This window comes from Diabrotica virgifera, chromosome 8 (assembly GCF_917563875.1).
Source record: "Diabrotica virgifera virgifera chromosome 8, PGI_DIABVI_V3a".
NCBI lineage: Eukaryota > Metazoa > Arthropoda > Insecta > Coleoptera > Chrysomelidae > Diabrotica > Diabrotica virgifera.
Genome location: NC_065450.1, coordinates 125,620,916 through 125,642,491, shown reverse-complemented (window position 1 = coordinate 125,642,491; position 21,576 = coordinate 125,620,916). Strand labels below are relative to the sequence as shown.

General features: G+C 32.7%; 2 protein-coding genes across 2 annotated transcripts in view; both read left to right on the top strand.

Moving 5' to 3' along the window:
• LOC126890776 (acyl-CoA Delta-9 desaturase-like) overlaps positions 1–21,576 on the top strand; it is a 97,873-nt gene that overhangs the window by 8,777 nt on the left and 67,520 nt on the right. Inside the window, exon 2 of the mRNA XM_050659963.1 lies at positions 20,826–21,051. Coding sequence (XP_050515920.1) covers positions 20,832–21,051 — 220 coding nt within the window. The 5' untranslated portion in view covers positions 20,826–20,831. The remainder of the gene's footprint in view (positions 1–20,825; positions 21,052–21,576) is intronic.
• Positions 12,804–18,132, top strand: LOC126890256 (uncharacterized). The gene is made up of 2 exons (XM_050659113.1): positions 12,804–14,289; positions 18,038–18,132. Exons 1-2 carry the CDS (start codon positions 12,804–12,806, stop codon positions 18,130–18,132), a joined length of 1,581 nt encoding a protein of 526 aa, XP_050515070.1.

The window sequence follows — 21,576 nt, the reverse complement described above, 5'->3', positions numbered from 1 at the left end:
AAACATCCTTAGAATTGTTTCAAACTGCTGTAAACGAACTTATGGGGGCCAGAATGATCGTCAACGTCCAATGAGATATTCTCATACGAAAATTCTTTTATTGATTTAATTCTGCTTCACTCATAATGTCAATTAAGATGTACTTACTCATCACACACACTACACATTACACTAGGTACCTATTTGGAAAAATCCACTGTACCATGCCAATGGCCATTAGTTGTCGAGGCATTAGCTAAATAAAAAAAAATATATATAACATATAAATTTATATAATTCATCGTATTTGCAAAAAGCAATATAGTCCATTTACTCACGGTTTTTGCTCCAAATTTTAAAGAACCGCTTGTATTGACATGAAATTTGGCATACACATACCTAACATGTCAAAGAAAAAAAGTGATATTGTACCGATGTGTGCTTTTGCCCTGCAGGTGAGCCTTAACCCCTTCTCGTGGGTGAAAAATATACATTCAGAATAAGTCCAGAATTAAATAGACTGACTAATTATAATTAAGTTTTATTCTATAGAGTTTTTTCATTAAGTTAGTACTTTTCGAGTTATTTGCGAGTGAATTTGTTCATTTTTCAATAAAAAAAAAGAATGTGTGTGTACTTTGTACGCACGTAAGAAGATATTCTTCTATTATGTAATAGGTAATTTAAACGAAGTAAATATACTTAAAAGGTTATTTGTACTTATTTTATTTAAAAATCAAACTAACTTTCTTATCTACCACTTTCAAAAAAGAAGAATATCTTCAAAAATTATATAATAATATACTTACAATCATAAAATCTATAAAAAAAAAATAAAAAAATAATAACTTGCTTGGGGCTTGAACCCACTTCACGTCTACCGCGCCGTACGAAAGTTGACGGCATTTCAAACTGCACCACATTCGCGTATACGTCATGTGGGAATATACACAAACTAATCGTTTACACCATAAATTTATATGAATTTAATAAAATTATTAGTTTGATTTTTGTCGAAATAAAATACAACAAAATATCGAGTAAGAAAACGATATATGAGATGAAGCTTTGTAGAAAGTTTGTTCGTAATCAGATTATGTAAATTAAAGCATTGCCTACTAATAGGTAACTACATTATTTTGTTTACATTTTCCAAATAGATAGGTATTGAAACTATTAGGTATTTCCAACTGAAACATTTAGAATTACGTACCTGCGGCTTTTCAAAACTATTTAAAAAGTCACTATAATTATAAATTTGATTTCATTTCTGTCCACACATCAATAAAAACTAATATTATACAATATTTTTGTTTACCGATAATCTCCATATTGAACAATTATTGACAGATCATTTCAAAATTTCAACACCCAATCAGAGCCCGTATAACGATTAATACCATACTGTCGTTGTGCGCATGCGCGCGGATCAATCAAATTTTACCCTCAATCGATTCGCCGCTAAATAAGAATATCTTCAAAAAACGTTCTTAGACGGTTTTTCGATAATAACTCAAAAAGTAAGTATTTTATCGAAAAAAACATTCTTAGCAAAAATGTAGCTTATCAAAAAGTGAAAAGAAGGTTGATGTATGAGGTATTTAGACCCAGTAGCAGCAGATCTGTAGCTAATGAAAAAAAATGTTCATACTCGTCAAATGCCAAATCGAATATTTCAACATGAAATAACCAAAAAATGAAGTAGTTTTTTGGGAAAAGTCATGATAATGTTTTAAAGTTTTTACAAAGGCTTTATTTTTGTTTTTTAAAAAAGTTTCTAGCATGAAAAGTAAACAAGTTACACTCAAAATAAAGTTGGTCTTTTTTTGGTAAAAAAAATCAAGAAAATCACCTCCTAATTAGCATCTAAAATGAAATTAATCATTACGTCTTTATAAGTTGCTTTATTTACGTATAAGGTCTGTAAGTTTCATCGGTTCAAAGTGCTTATTTTTGAAGAGAAGTGATTTTAAAATAAAAACAATATATTTTTTTATTTTGAAAAAAAAAATGCCGAAGAATAAAATAATGTAGGTTTTACTTCTCTGAGTATTTTGGATTTTTTGTTTTTCTTTAAGACAAAAATTTGTTAAGATATGGCTGTTTAACATTGGCGTACACTCGTGATTAGTGACTCGTTCAAGACCTTTCAACTGCAGCCCTTTCAAAAATAAGCATTTTGAACCGATGAAACTTACAGATCATGTAAACAACACATACACAAGAAAAGCAACTTGTGAAGCGGTAACTATTGATTTCATTTGGGATGCTTATTAGGGGGTAAGTTTCACGATTTTTTACCAAAAAAATGGACCAATTTTATTTTGTGCGTCACTTGCTTACTTTTGATGTTAGAAACTTAAAAAAAAACAAAAATAAAGATTTTTATAAACACTGTAAAAAAGTAGTAATAAGTTTTCAACAAAAAGTACTCCATGTTTTGGTTATTTCACGTTGACATATTCGAATAATATGAACCTATTTTTCATTAGCTACAACTCTCCTTCTACTGGCTTTAGAGACCTCATACATACACCATTTTTTCACTTTTTTATAGGCTATATTTTTGCTCAATATGTTTTTTTCGATAAAATACTTACTTTTTGAGTTATTTGCGAAAAACCGTCTAAAAACGTGTTTTTGTGTTGAAAAATGAAAATACCTATTCACTCGGAAATAACTCAAAACGTATTAACTTGGTGAAAAAACGCTATAGAATAAAAGTTGCTTAAGGGGCGTTTAAACACAGCGATAAGTCACAGCAACTAGTTGTGATGACAAGTTGCTGTGATTTGTTGATGATTGAAACGCTGTTTAGACGCTGCGATAAGTTGACCACAACAAGTTGAAGAGGGGACCATTGTGTACATTAAGGGGCGTTTAAACACGGCGATAAGTTGTGCAACTAGTTGTGATGACAAGTTGCTGTGATTTGTTGATGATTGAAACGCTGTTTAGACGCTGCGTAAGTTGACCACAACAAGTTGAAGAGGGGACCATTGTGTACATTAGACCCTTTTAGACCCTTCAATGAATTATAACTAGTTTTCATCCTAAACAAATAGATCCTGTTACTTTCAAAATATAAAGGTTGGGTATGTTATACGGGGTATTTACAAAGTTATAACCAATTTTATATGAAAATCGTAACAAGTTCAACTCACTGTATAAATAAAAATAAGCACAACGGCAATGGTTTATTGATGCCATATTTTTTTATTTATTGTCAAAATTTAAAAAAATGGTTGATATTGCTAATTTACTTTATATCTAATAAAGGGTGAGTTAAAACTCAAGTACATTATTTTTTCAGTAAAATTTAAATGGGATACCCTGTATTTTATATCACTATTAAAAAGTACCATTACCGTACTTTAATTTGTATACAACATTACCTATGCGTACTGATGTAAAATTTCCGGGAAGATTCAAACGCCGGAAATTTTCCGGAAACTTTCCGGGAATATTGGAAACTTTCGGAAACTTATGGAAGTATTGCATTTTTATTAAAATTATTTTAATAAATTATACAAATCAGTAGTTAGCTTTACTTATTATTGTGGTATTACGACTACAGAAAAAATATGGTAAAAATTAGATGTCCAAAATTTTAAAATTTAACTTAATAAAAAAAATACTCCAAATAGTCGTTATAATTAAAACTAAAAAAGTTATTTTATTTAAAAATATATTAACATAAAAAAGATAACATACATACAATAACCAAACCAAAATTGATTATATAGGAACTTTCCTATATAGTATTAAAGCAGGAACTCTTTTTTTAAACAAATAATAACAAAAGACACTACAAAATTCTAAGGAATTATAATTATAAAATATATAAATAAGTAAGAGTCTATTCTTGTGAGTCAAATAAATTGTCTTCACACAAGCTGGACTCCATATTATGAAGAGAATAAATGAAGAGTCTCTCTCCGTCTCGATTAATCTTTCATTTTTGATATGGATTTAGAGTCTTGCCCTGCTTCCAACAGATGAGTTATAGAAAGACTCTCATCACATACCATTTTTCCATGTTTATGATCTTTTAGTGAGTTTTTCATTATGAACTATTAACTTCCCTGCTCTATCTATAGTCAGTATATGTATGGTATGAAATGTATGTATTCTCCTTTTATTATGTATGAAAGAGTATGTGCTATAACTACGATCTGTTTCAGCGTAGGAAGCTGGTAACCCCAGTATTGTAATTGCCAAATCTTTTAAAGAAGTTTTGGTGCAATGGTGCACATTCCTTGTCACCAGCTTACACAATCTACTGATCGTGCTGAAAGCCAAATAAAATCCATCGACCAAAGGTCTGCTTTTGCTCAGAACTTTGTTAGTTCTGTAAAATGTATTCTTTTTTGGTAATAAACTTGGGATGATTGGTTAATATCTTGTCTATACACTGCACAGCTAATATATATGGTCTTTACCAGTGAGGCTTTGTCCTGTTAAAGAAGAATCAAACAAGTTTCCAGCATAGTGCACAGACTTCACTGTCATTTTTTTCTTTTTTCTAATTTAGATAAGCATTCCTTTTCCTCAGACTTATTGATTGGAAGTAATGGAATATTCTCGGTAAAAATATTTTTTGTATCCTTAAATGCCTCGACAACCTGAGATATTTTAAACATATTGCCTTCCAATAAAGTCTAATCCATTTCGCAATTGGCGTTAGCACAACTGCTACTTTTTACAACTTTATCCAAAATATTTCATCATCCAGACAGTTCTGTATGTTATATATACAATTAAGAATTGAACTCCATCTAGTTTTTACAGGAAGCTTTAATGATATAACTTTATTGTAGTTTTGAATTTTTTCTTTTTTTTATTATTTCTTTTTTGAAATATTCCCATGCATTATACCTATCCTACAATCACAATAAAGATACACTAGAAATAAACAAACCAAAACACATTGAATGTTCGAGGAGGACTCCCAAATCATGATTTGCAAAGTTTATACATTTTAAATCATGATTCGGGACTACTCCTCGTAACATTCAACATGTATTGGTTTGTTTATCTCTAGTGCATCTTTATTATGATTTTAGTATAGCTTTAGGCATTTTAGTATAAAAATAATGAAGTTAATGTTCAAAACAATGTTCCTTTTGTACTTGGCAGTGGTACAGGTTCGTCGGCCGTGTGAATTAAATAGCGCTACCATGTAAATTCAAAATACGTCACTGACTCTTATGTCCAAAAGGCTCTTGGAAATATCATCAAAAGTTCACGGGAATATTATGGAAAGTTCTCGGAAACATTCTTGAAAGTTCTCGGAAATATTCTCGAGAATTTTCCATTGAAAGTTTCCGGGAATATTTGCGGACAGGGGAATATTTCCATTTTTTATAGGCGAATATTCTCGGAAACTTTCCAATGTTTGCGAATATTCGCTTGGAAATATTCTCGACTCACATCACTACCTATGCGTACGTTCAGAGTGGAGCGAAGAAAGAGTGCGAGCAAAGAGCAAAGAGCACACAAGCAAAGAGCAAAGAAGTGCACGTTCAGAGTGGAGCGAAGAAAGAGTACGAGCAAAGAACGAAGAAAGAGTACGAGCAAAGAGCAAAGAAGTGCTAAACCAGAGTGGGAGCTAGTAGTTACGCGAGACGAGAGTTTAGTTCTTTCCCACTCGGCAGTCATAGATAGTTATTTGCTTTTTTTTTTTTAGAAAACTTCTCATTGAAAACGTGGTACTTCCTAACTCGCAGAAAATGTTAGAGAATTCATCGTAAAGGCAGGTATACATATGCGCTCTGCTCGGTGTGCGAGCCGCTCGCGCGCAGTATGTTCGTCAGATTAGTACGTGTTTTCAAGTGGCGCACAAACGGCACGCACAGGGCGCACCACAATCTAACTTCTGTCGGTTTTTCAACAAAAGCTTTGATGGTTCGCATTACGTATTTGGACGGGTTTGCGAGTGGTTTGTTGGTTTTGGCGCGCCTGAGTTGAAAATATCAAAAAAAAACATTCATAAATTAAAAATTTAACTTTGTTTCTGGTGAAGCAACACAGTTGGAAAAAGCAGATATAATATTATAATTGTCACCGGAAAGCGAGAAAGGTAACGCACAACTTGAAAGAACCTATAGATTTCTAACTTCGTTTCTGGTGAAGCAACGCAGTTGGAACAAGCAGATATATTATAACTGTGTCACCGGAAAGCGAAAAAGGTACCTCACAACTTGGAAAAGCCTATAGTTTTCTAACTTTGCTTCTGGTGAAGAAACGGAGTTGGAACAAGCAGATATATTATAATTGTGTCACCGGGAAGCAAAAAAGATACCTCACAACTTGGAAGAATTTATAGTTTTCTAACTTCGCTTCTGGTGAAGCAACAGGGTTGGAACAAGCAGATATATTATAATTGTGTCAACGGAAAGTGAAAAAGGTAACTCACAACTTGGAAAACCCTATAGTTTTCTAACTTCGCTTCTGGTGAAGCAACGGAGTTGGAACAAGCAGATATATTATAATTGTGTCACCGGTAAGCGAAAAAGGTAACGCACAACTTGGAATAACCTGTTGGTTTCCGGGACTACCTTCTTCGCTTTCCGGTGACACAATTATAATATATCTGATTGTTCCAATTGTGTAATCTATGTGTTCTTCCAAGTTGTGCGTTACCTTTTTCGCTTTCCGGTGACACAATTATAATATATCTGCTTGTTCAAACTGCGTTGCTCCACCAGAAACGAAGTTAGAAATATATAAGTTCCTTCAAGTTGTGCGTTACCTTTTTCGCTTTCCGGTGACAATTATAATATTCTGCTTGTTCCAACTGCGTTGCTTCACCCGAAACAAAGTTAAATTTTTAATTTATGAATGTTTTTTTATATTAATAACGATTTCCGAAGTGAAAGTCGAAACGTCAAGTAAACTTGATTTCAAACTCGAATTGTGGCTTATGTCCAAATAAAATAGTAAATGTTATGTTGTATTTCTCATGCCGGTAAGAAGACAACAATGAAATGACCTTTTTTTACATTGGTCCGCATGTATATTTTTTATTTCAGCTTCGAGATGGATGACGTCACTAGTATGTAAATGCCACAAAATGATAATTTAAAAATAAAAATCGACCTGTTTCCGGATTTTTTAGTCGTCGGCTTACGAAATGATGAAGTTATTCCATTTGGTTTTGCCACACTGTAGAACGTAGAACTTTGGAATCCTGAGAAAACTAATAAGTATTTTTGAGAAATTTAAACGCAGAATGAAAGATTTGCCTGAATTCAGGTTGCCTGAATGACACAATATGGAGAAATAAAAATATCGGAAAAGATATGAAAGGCAGAATTTACAACACAGTCATCAGAATAATAATGACATACGCGGTAGAAACACCCGAGAGAGAGGACAAAAAATTGCTCGAAACAGCGTAGATGAAAACCCTTTGAAAAATCGATGGTAAGACTCTATGGGACAGAGCTGGCAGTGCAGATATACGACAGAAGACAGGGTAAAAAACAGAAGAATATAATGGAATGACCACATATAAGCCGAATGACAACAGAGTAGTCAGGACAGCGAGAGACGGTTTCCCAATAGGGAGACGATCAGTGGTAAGACCATGAAAACGATTGAACGACTACTTACTAGAGGCACATTGAAAAAACAGACAGTCATGTCTATACAAAAAGAAGAAGAAAAAGAAGAAGAATTTATGAAAATTTTAATAATTCGCGATGAAAAACAAAGTATCTGACCTCTGGTGGAATAAATTTAAACTACTATAAGTGGTATAAACAAACCAGAAAATTGTTGATTTGAATGGAATTTGGTCACTATTCAGAAATTTTTAGTAAATTTTAGCATTATGAGTACATTAAAATATTTTAAATCAAATCGGTATTGTTCTGTTCCTCAATTAAATGTTTGTTTATACCATTTATATCGGCTATTTTCCTGCATTCGACCTGCCCTCTATATTCCGTTTCAATCGCGAATAAATAAAAAATTATGGCATCAATAATCTATTGCTTTTGTGCTTATTTTTATTTATACAATGAGTTAACTTGTTACAATTTTCATATAAAATTGGTTATAACTTTGTAAAATACCCTGTATAACATAACAATCCTTTATACATTTGTAATGGCGAAGTTAAGAAGATTTTGAATATAAAATAAAATACAGGGTGTTCCATTTAAAAAAAACATAAGTTAGGTCTGCCACTATGTTATCGAACACCCACTGTAACATTCTAAGTAATTTTGAAATCTGAATCTCAAAGTTGGCTACAATTTTTGTTATTAACTTTTATTGGATCTATATACTTATATAATTATTATATCTATTACTATAACGGATCTACGTAGCTTTACCCCACTAATCAATCACCCTGTACATTTAACTGGATATGTAAATAAATTCTAATTCGGTAAGATTCTCCTAAATTGATGCAACCCAACTCCAATGATAAATCGCTGTACCGTTTAGACACGACGATTCAATCCAAGTTGATTCAATCCGATACCAACTTCAACCCAACTCCAACTTTGATAAGTCGTGCGATGCACCGTTTACACACAATGATAAGTTGCAACAACTCGATTGACCTTGATAAGTTGTTTGATTTATCGCTGTGTTTAAACGACCCTTAACATAACCAACCTTTATATTTTGAAAGTAACAGGATCTATTTGTTTAGGATGAAAACTAGTTATAATTCATTGAAGGGTCTAAAAGGGTCTAATGTACACAATGGTCCCCTCTTCAACTTGTTGTGGTCAACTTATCGCAGCGTCTAAACAGCGTTTCAGTCATCAACAAATCACAGCAACTTGTCATCACAACTAGTTGCACAACTTATCGCCGTGTTTAAACGCCCCTTTATACAGGGTATTTACAAAGTTATAACTATAACCAATTTTATATGAAAATCGTAACAAGTTCAACTCACTGTATAAATAAAAATAAGCACAAGGGCAATGGTTTATTGATGCCATATTTTTTTATTTATTGTCAAAATTTTAAAAAATGATTGATATTGCTAATTTACTTTATATCTAATAAAGGGTGAGTTAAAACTCAAGTACATTATTTTTTCAGTAAAATTTAAATGGGATACCCTGTATTTTATATCAATATTAAAAAGTACCATTACCCTACTTTAATTTGTATACAACATTACCTATGCGTACGTTCAGATTGGAGCGAAGAAAGAGTGCGAGCAAAGAGCACAAGCAAAGAGCAAAGAAGTGCACGTTCAGAGTGGAGCGAAGAAAGAGTACGAGCAAAGAGCAAAGAAGTGCTAAACCAGAGTGGGAGCTGGTAGTTACGCGAGACGAGAGTTTAGTTCTTTCCCACTCGGCAGTCATAGATAGTTATTTTCTTTTTTTTTTTTAGAAAACTAATCATTGAAAACGTTGTACTTCCTAACTCGCAGAAAATGTTAGAGAATTCATCGTAAAGGCAGGTTACATATGCGCTCTGCTCGGTGTGCGAGCCGCTCGCGCGCAGCATGTTCGTCAGATTAGTACGTGTTTTCAAGTGGAGCACAAACGGCACGCACACGGCGCACCACAATCTAACTTCTGTCGGTTTTTCAACAAAAGCTTTGATGGTTCGCAATACGTATTTGGACAGGTTTGCGAGTGGTTTGTTGGTTTTGGCGCGCCTGAGTTGATAATATAAAAAAAATTCATAAATTAAAAATTTAACTTTGTTTCTGGTGAAGAAGCACAATTGGAAAAAGCAGATATAATATTATAATTGTCACCGGAAAGCGAAAAAGGTAACGCACAACTTGAAAGAACCTATAGATTTCTAACTTCGTTTCTGGTGAAGCAACGCAGTTGGAACAAGCAGATATATTATATCTGTGTCACCGGAAAGCGAAAAAGGTACCTCACAACTTGGAAGAGCCTATAGTTTTCTAACTTCGCTTCTGGTGAAGAAACGGAGTTGGAACAAGCAGATATATTATAATTGTGTCACCTGGAAGCAAAAAAGGTTACGCCCAACTTGGAAGAACCTATAGTTTTCTAACTTCGCTTCTGGTGAAGCAACAGAGTTGGAACAAGCAGATATATTATAATTGTGTCAACGGAAAGTGAAAAAGGTAACTCACAACTTGGAAGACCCTATAGTTTTCTAACTTCGCTTCTGGTGAAGCAACGGAGTTGAAACAAGCAGAAATATTATAATTGTGTCACCGGTAAGCGAAAAAGGTAACGCACAACTTGAAAGAACCTATAGTTTTCAGGGACTACCTTCCTCGCTTTCCGGTGACACAATTATAATATATCTGATTGTTCCAACTGCGTTGCTTCACCAGAAACGAAGTTAGAAAACTATAGGCTCTTCCAAGTTGTGCGTTACCTTTTTCGCTTTCCGGTGACACAATTATAATATATCTGCTTGTTCAAACTGCGTTGCTTCACCAGAAACGAAGTTAGAAATATATAAGTTCTTTCAAGTTGTGCGTTACCTTTTTCGCTTTCCGGTGACAATTATAATATTCTGCTTGTTCCAACTGCGTTGCTTCACCCGAAACAAAGTTACATTTTTAATTTATGAATGTTTTTTTTATATTGATAACGATTTCCGAAGTGAAAGTCGAAACGTCAAGTAAACTTGATTTCAAACTCGAATTGTGGCTTATGTCCAAATAAAATAGTGTTAAATGTTATTTTGTATTTCTCACGCCCGTAAGAAGACAACAATGAAATTACCTTTTTTACATTGGTCCGCATGTATATTTTTTATTTCAGCTTCGAGATGGATGACGTCACTAGTATGTAAATGCCTCAAAATCATAATTTAAAAATAAAAATCGACCTGTTTCCGGATTTTTTAGTCGTCGGTTTACGAAATAATCAAGTTATTCCATTTGGTTTTGCCACACTGTAGAACGTAGAACTTTGGAATCCTGAGAAAACTAAAAATCCTAAGTATTTTTGAGAAATTTAAACGCAGAATGAAAGATTTGCCTGAATTCAGGTTGCCTGAATGACACAATATGGAGAAATAAAAATATCGGAAAAGATATGAAAGGCAGAATTTACAACACAGTCATCAGAATAATAATGACACACGCGGTAGAAACACCCGACACAAAGAGAACAAAAAGATTGCTCGAAACAGCGGAGATGAAAACCCTTCGAAAAATCGATGGTGAGACTCTATGGGACAGAGCTGGAAGTGCAGATATACAACAGAAGACAGGGTAAAAAACAGAAGAATAGAATGGAATGACCACATATAAGCCGAATGACAACAGAGTAGTTAGGACAGCGAGAGACGGTTTCCCAATAGGGAGACGATCAGTGGTAAGACCATGAAAACGATTGCACGACTACTTACTAGAGGCACATTGAAAAAACAGATAGTAATGTCTATACAAAAATTAGAAGAAGAAGAAGAATTTATGACAATTTTGATAATTCGTGATGAAAAACAAAGTATCTGACCTCTGGTGGAATAAATTTAAACTACTATAAGTGGTATAAACAAACCAGAAAATTGTTGATTTGAATGGAATTTGGTCACTATTCAGAAATTTTTAGTAAATTTTAGCATTATGAGTACATTAAAATATTTTAAATCAAATCGGTATTGTTCTGTTCCTCAATTAAATGTTTGTTTATACCATTTATATCGGCTATTTTCCTGCATTCGACCTGCCCTCTATATTCCGTTTCAATCGCGAATAAATAAAAAATTATGGCATCAATAATCTATTGCTTTTGTGCTTATTTTTATTTATACAATGAGTTAACTTGTTACAATTTTCATATAAAATTGGTTATAACTTTGTAAAATACCCTGTATAACATAACAATCCTTTATACATTTGTAATGGCGAAGTTAAGAAGATTTTGGATATAAAATAAAATACAGGGTGTTCCATTTAAAAAAACATAAGTTAGGTCTGCTACTATGTTATCGAACACCCTCTGTAACATTCTAATTAATTTTTGGACGAAAAGTATTATTTATTATTGGATAGACAGTTCCGCCCTTGCTCAATGACGGGAAAAAACAAGCATCAAAAATACACAACATATATTTGTCAGATTGTCATTAAAATTATTAGATTGATTGTCATAATATAAAATCACATTTTTTAACAATTTGTAATTAATTTTTTAGCTGAATACAAGAAGTTTTTAATATAATATATTACAGTCCATTCTATCAGAAGTTTGTCCATAACATTTGGTACCTTCGAGCCCGAGAAGCATAAAATTGTGTCCGATCGAACCCGATGATTGAGACAATGGTCTAATAGATCCAGATGGGTATGAAGATTATTGGTTTTTGAAGAATTTATGATTCAGCCAGATTGGATCCGCTCTGCCGATTGAATTAAATGTGAGGTTTTTCCATTTATTATCTTGATTGTTCTTTGTTTATCCTTCATATTTATTTCCTTTCAACAAAGTGCCAATAAATTATTAGATTTTTGAGGATTTTGGGGTTCAATTAAAAATTTTGATTTTGCGCATTGAATAGTTGATTTATAACCTATAATTTTATTTAGCTAAAAAATAGTTACTTATTAGATTGATTTGTACACCTTTGTGTGTATGCAAATATGTATTTGAGTTGATTTGGAGTATTAGTTTGTGGAATGCTATACGATTTCTGATTATTATTAGTAGATATTGCTATTATTATTGGATTTATTTAAATATAAATGATTATAGGACCATAGCCAATATTCGGCTAAGTTTGATTATTAGATAAAAGACAGATTTAGATTTGACTTTTATTACTTGATTGCTTAACGTTGATTTTGAGTTCGTACAATTAAATAATATTATTTGCTACGTATTTTGATTAATATAAAGCTAAAAATGCCTATGAAAGCTTCTGATTTTCGTCAATTATATCGCAAAAGAGATATAATTGAACAAAGATTAAACAATTTTATTAAATTTATAGAGTCGATGACAAATATCGCGATTAATGATTTAAGCGAAGACCATTTTTCGCAGATAGAATTGAATACAGAAAGAACTGAAAGTTTGTTTACTGAATTTGATGAAATCCAAATGTCAATTGAATTAAATTGTCAGGATCAAGATATTCAACAAGAGTATGCGAAAAGACAACGATTAGATACTATATTTTCAAAAAGTTTGTCTAGAGCAAGAACGATGTTAAAAAGAAAATGTTCCGATTTATCCAGTTCACAGTCGAAAAGGTTAGACATAAGCCATGAATATAGTGGATTAGAAGGTGTCAAATTACCTCCTATTCAGTTACCTGTCTTTCATGGGGACTATTTGAAGTGGATTGAGTTTAAAGATACTTTTGAAGGGTTAATTCATAATAATAAAGTATTGGCAGATATTCAAAAATATCATTATTTACGTGCGAGTTTAAAAGGTGATGCATTGAAAATTATACAAAGTTTAGATTTTTCTGCACAAAATTACAATTCTGCATGGCAGACTCTATGCAACAGATTTGACAACTCTCGGATGTTAGTAAACAATCATTTAAAAGCTCTTTTTGAGATTGAAAATTTAAATAAAGAATCTGCATTAGGTCTTAGAAGCATGATAGATTCAGTTAAAAAGCATTTATTCGCTTTAAAATCACTTCAACTACCGACTGAACATTGGGATGCTATTATGGTGTATTTGGTAAGTGGTAAATTGGATAAATTTAGTTCTAGGGAATGGGAAAAAAGAAAAATAGATAATTCTTTGCCAAGTTTAAACGAATTTCTTGAATTCTTGAAGAATCGTGCTGATTTTTTGGAAACTATAGAGTTAAGAAATGTGACAAAACCGGATTATAAATCTAATTACCAAGATAAACGCTCTAGATCTCTGCTAACTAGTAAAAGCAGAAGTTGTAATTTTTGTAAACAAAATCATTTGATTTACCTATGTGAAGAATTTCTTAAACTTTTAGTAGCCCAAAGATGGGATAAAATAAAACAATTAAATTTATGCCGAAATTGTTTATGTACCGGACATTCCTACAAACAATGTAAATCGTTCGGTTGTAAGATATGTAAAGCCAAACACAGTTCTCTTTTACATGAAAATAAACCATCTGATATTCATGTTAAAGACAACAGTTCAAATAATTTCAACCCGAACAATGATTCCGAGAATGAACCAAATAAAGTTAAGTTGTCAACTAATACTTCAGAAAATAATGTTAATAGAAATGAGATTGTTTTAAAAAATAATTGTTCAAATAATGATTATGTACTGTTGAGTACTGCTAAAGTTAGAGTATATGATAGATACGGAAATACTCATATCGTACGAGTAATCCTAGATTCAGGGAGCCAATCATGTTTTATTACAGAGGATTTTCTAAGTAAACTCGATTTAGACACAAATAGAGCAAATATTTGTGTTTCAGAAATTAATAATTCCGTTTCATCTTTAAATAAAAAATGTCAATTAAAAATTGGTTCTATATTAAACAATTTTAAGTCAAATTTACATTGCATAGTGGTGCAACAGATTACTGAGAATTTGCCAACTTATACTTTTAATGTCTCAAATTTCTCAATACCCCCTAATATAACTTTGGCAGATGATTCATTTAATGTAAGCAGTAAGGTAGATATGTTACTTGATGCTAGTTTGTTTTGGGATATAATGTTAGATGGTCGCATAGATCTTGGAAAGAATTTACCCTCCCTCCAAAATACTGTTTTTGGTTATATTGTGGTTGGTAAAGTTCCATATCCAACAAAAAATCATATTAGATGTCATTTTTCACAAATATTTAGTAGTGATGATTTACAATTAGAGAAATTTTGGTCTGTTGAAGAGCCAAAGTCTCATATTTCTTATTCAAAGGATGATGTTTATGTTGAAAATCATTTTAAGAATTCATTTTCTCGATCAGAAACTGGTCAATTTATTGTTAAAATTCCCTGGAAGGAACATCCTTCTGTCCTAGGCGATTCTAAACAATTAGCTGTTAAAAGATTATTGTATTTAGAGGATAGATTTAAGAAATGTCCCGAACTTAAAAATGGTTATTTAAATTTCATGAAAGAATATTTAGATTTAGATCACATGTCAATTGATTATAATTTAGATGCGGAAGGCACCACAGGACCTAATTATTTTTTACCACATCATGGTGTTATCAAAAATGAAAGCCTGACAACCAAACTCCGTGTTGTTTTTAATGGTTCTGCCCCATCGACTAATGGGAAGTCATTGAATGATATCCAATATTCAGGACCAGCAATTCAAAATAATATTTTGAGTATTTTGATTAGATTTAGACAACATGCAGTTGTTGTTGTTTCCGACATCAGCAAAATGTATAGGATGATACTTGTTCATCCCGATGACAGAAGAATGCAAACAATTGTCTGGAGGAATAGTCCTTCTCAGCCAATTTCAATTTATAATTTAAAAACCGTAACATATGGCACGGCCAGTGCGCCATATCTAGCCATTAGGTGTATCCAGCAATTGTCATTTGATAATAAAATCAAGTTTCCTGAAGCAAGTGAAATTATTCTGAGAGATTTTTATATTGACGATCTCATTACTGGATTTTCAAGTGAGGCTGAAGCTATTAAAAGATGTGATGAAGTGGTCAAAATATTGAAGTCAGCTTGTTTTAATTTAAGGAAATGGTCTTCAAACAGCCAATTGGTATTAGATCACTTTAAAGATTATTCCGATCCTTTAAAAGTACTTAATTTAGGAGATCACGAGTGTATTAAAACTCTTGGTATTCAATGGTCTAGTAAGTTAGATATTTTCAGTTTTCATGTTGAAAACCCTGATCTTTTATCAAAAATAACGAAGCGCACAATGCTTTCTGCAATCGCAAAAATTTATGATCCTTTAGGTTTAGCCAGTTGTTGTATAATCCTAGTAAAAATTATGATTCAATCTCTTTGGTCGTTAAAACTTGATTGGGATTCCGAAGTCCCCTCTGATTTGTGTGATAAATGGAAAAAGTTCCAGTCTAAGTTATGTCACTTAAATGATTTAAGAATTCCACGGTGCGTTCTGAGTAATAAACCTAAAATAATAGAATTACATGGATTTAGTGATGCTTCACAATACGCATATTGTGCAACAATTTATACTCGATGCATTGATTCACAAGGTTCTATAAATGTTCATTTGTTATGTGCTAAGACTAAGGTCGCCCCAGTCAAAATATTGACTATTCCTCGATTAGAATTGTGTGGTAGCTTATTATTGGTCCAACTTATGAAATCTGTTTCAGATTCTGTTACTTTTCAGTACACTCCATATTATTGGTGTGATTCACAAATTGTTTTGCATTGGCTCAATAATGACCCTGCAAACCTTCAAGTTTTTGTTGGAAACCGTGTTGCAGAAATTCAAAGATGTACTACAATTGAAAATTGGAATTATGTTAGCTCGTCTGAGAATCCTGCAGATATTGGTAGTAGAGGAATTTTGCCAGACCAATTAGCTCACTGTAAGCTCTGGTTTAATGGCCCTCAATTTTTATCAACAGATTTTGATAAAACTAAGTTCTATGATTTACTTGATATATCAGACCTTCCTGAAATGAGAAAGAAATCTAAGGCATTAGTTTCTATAAAAAATGATTTTAATTCACTTTTTTATAAATACTCGAATCTGAACAAATTAATTAGAATTATGGCTTATTGTAGAAGATTTGTTAATAATTCAAAGTCAAAGTCTAATAGTAGAAGGTATGGCCCGATTTCAGCAATCGAATTTACTGATTCAGAGGTTTTTCTTGTTAGATTAGCTCAGACAGAAAGTTTTGTTGAAGAAATTTCATTATTAAATAACGGTAAAGACCTTTCGTCAAAGAGTAGATTATTACCTTTAACGCCTTTTCTAGATGAAACTGGATTATTGAGAGTAGGAGGACGTCTTAGAAAATCTTCTAGGAATTATGATGGGAAACATCCCTTACTATTAGATAAGATTCATGTTTTAAGCAAACTAATATTGAGACATGAGCATGTGCAACTTCAACATGCAGGTCCACAACTCTTGTTAGCGACAGTTCGTCAAAAATTTTGGATAATTGCGGGAATGTCCCTAGCTAAAACAGTTGTAAGGAATTGCATTAGATGCTATCGGTTTAAACCCAAACCTGGTTCTACGATTATGGCTGATTTGCCAGAACATCGTGTTAATATATCACAACCTTTTTTCATAACTGGATTAGATTACGCAGGGCCAGTTACATTAAAGGATAGAAAAGGTCGCGGATGTAAAACGTATAAAGCGTACATATGTTTATTTATTTGCTTCGCCACGAAAGCAGTACATTTAGAATTAATTAGTTCTTTGACATCTGAAGCTTTCATGGCAGGCCTTAGAAGATTTGTTTTTAGACGCGGTAAACCCGGGCATCTGTATTCAGATAACGGTACAAGTTTTGTAGGTGCCAAAAATGAACTAAAAATTTTGTATGATTTCATTAGAAAATCAGAGGATGAAATTGTCACCTCTTGCGCAGCTCAGAATATTATATGGCATTTCATTCCTCCTAGTACTCCAAATTTCGGGGGATTATGGGAAAGTAATATAAAAGGGGTAAAATATCATTTATCTCGTATTATTGGTCAAACCCTTCTAACTTATATGAAGAATTCTGTACATTTTTAATTCAGATTGAAGGCACTTTGAATTCACGTCCTTTATATGCTCTATCATCTGATCCTAACGATTACACTCCTTTAACTCCCTCACATTTTTTAATCGGAAGACCGATGACCGCTGTCCCTGATCATACGTTTCAAGGAGAGATAAAAATAAACCAATTGTCCAGATTCCAACTGATTCAGAAATTGTTGCAAGACTTTTGGAAGCAATGGTCAAAGATTTACCTGAATGATCTCCAACAACGTCATAAATGGAGAAGTAGTACTTCCACCATTCAAGTCGGATCTTTAGTGCTCTTAAAATCTGACAATTTGCCCACTTGTCAGTGGCAGTTAGGAAGAATAGTGTCTGTTCACCCTGGTGATGATGGTGAAATTCGAGTGGTAACTGTTAAAACCGCTCATGGACTTTATAAACGAGGAATAACTAAAATTTGTCCATTACCATTAGCTGAGACTTGTTTCTAGTGTTCCTCATTAACTTAGGTGATTTGTGTTTGAACGGTCTTGGAGCTGTTCAAGGCGGGGAGTATGGACGAAAAGTATTATTTATTATTGGATAGACAGTTCCGCCCTTGCTCAATGACGGGAAAAAACAAGCATCAAAAATACACAACATATATTTGTCAGATTGTCATTAAAATTATTAGATTGATTGTCATAATATAAAATCACATTTTTTAACAATTTGTAATTAATTTTTTAGCTGAATACAAGAAGTTTTTAATATAATATATTACAGTCCATTCTATCAGAAGTTTGTCCATAACAATTTTGAAATGTGAATCTCAAAGTTGGCTACAATTTTTGTTATTAACTTTTATTGGATCTATATACTTATATAATTATTATATCTATTACTATAACGGATCTACGTAGCTTTACCCCACTAACCAATCACCCTGTACATTTAATTGGATATGTAAGTAAATTCTAATTCGGTAAGATTATCCTAAATTGATGCAACCCAACTCCAATGATAAATCGCTGTACCGTTTAGACACGACGATTCAATCCAAGTTGATTCAATCCAATACCAACTTCAACCCAACTCCAACTTTGATAAGTCGTGCGATGCACCGTTTACACACAACGATAAGTTGCAACAACTCGATTGACCTTGATAAGTTGTTTGATTTATCGCTGTGTTTAAACGACCCTTTTAGAATTAGTCAGTTTATCCATTTCCGGGCTTATTTTGAACGTATATTTTTCCACTCCCGAGAAGGGGTGAAAGTCACCCCAGCACACATCGTCACAATATCACTTTTTTTTATGTTACATGTTAACTATTATATGTGTGTGCCACATTTCATGTCAAACCAAGCAATGTTTAACATTTGGAGGTTTCGCAATATTTTACCATGAGTGAATGAACTAATAGTCGTTTCTGAAATAATTCAAGTGTTCTGAAGTTTGCCTTAAGGGGATCGGTACAAAGTTTCGGCTCCAATGCTATTAAAATGGGATTCATTTTTTTTCGAATCCTGAGAAAACTAGTAAGTATTTTTGAAAAATTTAAACGTAGAATTAAAGATTACGTTCTTACCGAGGACCGAAAGTCCCTGAAAACTTCTATAATGTTAATTTTAATAACTTACAGGGGTGAAAAACTAAGAGAAAATGTAGTGTGATTTTTAATTTCAAATATCTCATTCAAAATAAGCTTTTTATTTTTCTACGGGACTTTCGGCTCTCGATAATAATATAGTCTTTTAATGGCAGGGGAGCCCAAGCGGGGATTTTTGCAGTTACTCGAGCGCGTCAGATTATCATATGGGGAGAAAATTGGTACCCTGCAGATGTACCTATACCATATATTGGCTCTTAACACAGGGGAGTTCGTTAAGGGGGGCCCGAAAAAAAAATCAATCTTTAAAAAACTCGAAATTGTCACATTAAGATAAGGTAAGTTAAGTACATGCAAAATAGTGTATATTTCAAAAATCGGACGATTTGAGCCGGGCGTAAGGAAATAGGCGAGTCCCAAAGTTTCACAAGAAAAAAGCGAATATTTCGCGAAATGAATGACAGATCGAAAAACTAAAAAATATGTGCTCAATCTTTTTTAAAAATCTATCGAATGATACCAAACACGACTTCCCACGGAGAGGGGTGGGGGGTAAATTTAATATTTTAAATACGAATCCCGCGATATTTCGCGAAATGAACATCAGATCGAAAAACTGTAAAATACACTTATTCAATATTTTTGAAAAATCTATCGAATGGCATCAAACACGACCCTCCACGGCGGAGGGGTGGGGGGTTGCTTTAAAATCTTAAATAGGAGCTCCCATTTTTTATTGCAGATTTGGATTACTTACGTAAAAATAAGTAACTTTTATTAGAAACATTTTTTCAAATTATGGATATATGACGTTATAATCGGAAAAAACGATTGTTGGAAATGGAAAATTAAATTAAAAAATGGCAAGCGCCCACTAAAATGGAAAACTTTACTTAACTTTTTTTGGTTTTAGGACCTACTCTTCACAACCCAATAGGTCCCCGTAACGCTCGAGTGACTGCACATTTAACATACTTTGCTCTCCTACTCTGCGTTTAAATTTTTTAAAAATATCTATTAGTTTTTTCAGGATTCGAAAATAATGGACACCATGTCCGTGGTGATATTTTCCAAATAGAACATTCGCTATCTTTGTCATACAACGCACTGAGTCGAATAGAATATGGTGCCAAGACAGTGAGAATTTTAAATATTTGACATGGCATCGGGAATATTTTGATTTGTTGATTAAATAATATTGATAGTGTATTTGATAAATAATTGATTTAAGACGTAAACTTAATAAAAAGTTATTTATTGTTTATTAATTATGGAAGATCCAAGCAGGGAATACATCAAGATATATTCTGTGATCCAAGTATTTTTTTGTTAAATATGTTGAAAAATGTAAGCGTTCCATATTAACAATATGTTATTAAAAAATCACTTTATCACTTTTCCTCTTTTCTCGATTGAGTATTAGTTTTTGTTGTACAGTATAGAAATTATTACAATTACTGAATACATAGTTAGTGACTGAACTAATAATGCAATTATACAAGTAACATTCGAAAGCAATCTCTTTAAAGTTAATGATGACATTGTCAAGTAATATTTACATATCCATACCAGTGAGAATTTTACTACACGTAATTTGCCGTGTAAAGACAGAAAAGTAGGGATAGCCGAAAAATATTTGGTCCTACACTCTTAAATTATATAGAAAATGTTTTTTTTTTATTTTAGGTAACAATGCCCCCTTTACGAAATAACCCAGTTCATCATCAACTAGAAAGTCCAACCAGCAATGTATCTGCACAATATTCAGAAACACAAATAAAAGGAATTCGTTACTTTGAACAAGATTTAGCAATACCAAATGTTATTGTATATTTCATGACGCACCTTATAACACTTATAGGATGTTGGAAAATGGTTACTGGTGACATCAAGTTCTCATCATTTGCATTCAGTAAGTTTGGACAGAAAAATACGTTACGTTTAAGACACATTGGGGTGTCTTTATTATTTGTATCCTCGTTTTAAGGCTTAAATATTTATATGGATTTAATGGTGAGTTTGTACCGTTATTACCATAGGCGTAGCGTGACCTAATAATTTGGGGGGGCACGGGGTCTACGGGGGGGGGGGGGAGTGGTGGTCCCGTGGAAACTTTTTTGAAAACTACCACTTAAGAACTAAAGTAAAGTATATGTGTATTTTTGTTAAACATTGGTTTTAATCAATTTTTACTATATTGATGGATTGTAAAAAGACTCAATTTCAAAATATACAAGTTTATTCTATTCTAGACATAACTGCATGGACATTTATAACACAAAAACAAATTTGTGTACAAGACAAAGTTTTAAGGTGAACAGAACTACAGTAATGGTTTTCAACGAACCAATTTTCGTTAGTTCTAATGAAGCATTAGCCTCCTATCGGCTAGATTTGAAAATCTGTCAACTAACAGATCTAGTTTTTTATCTTTCAT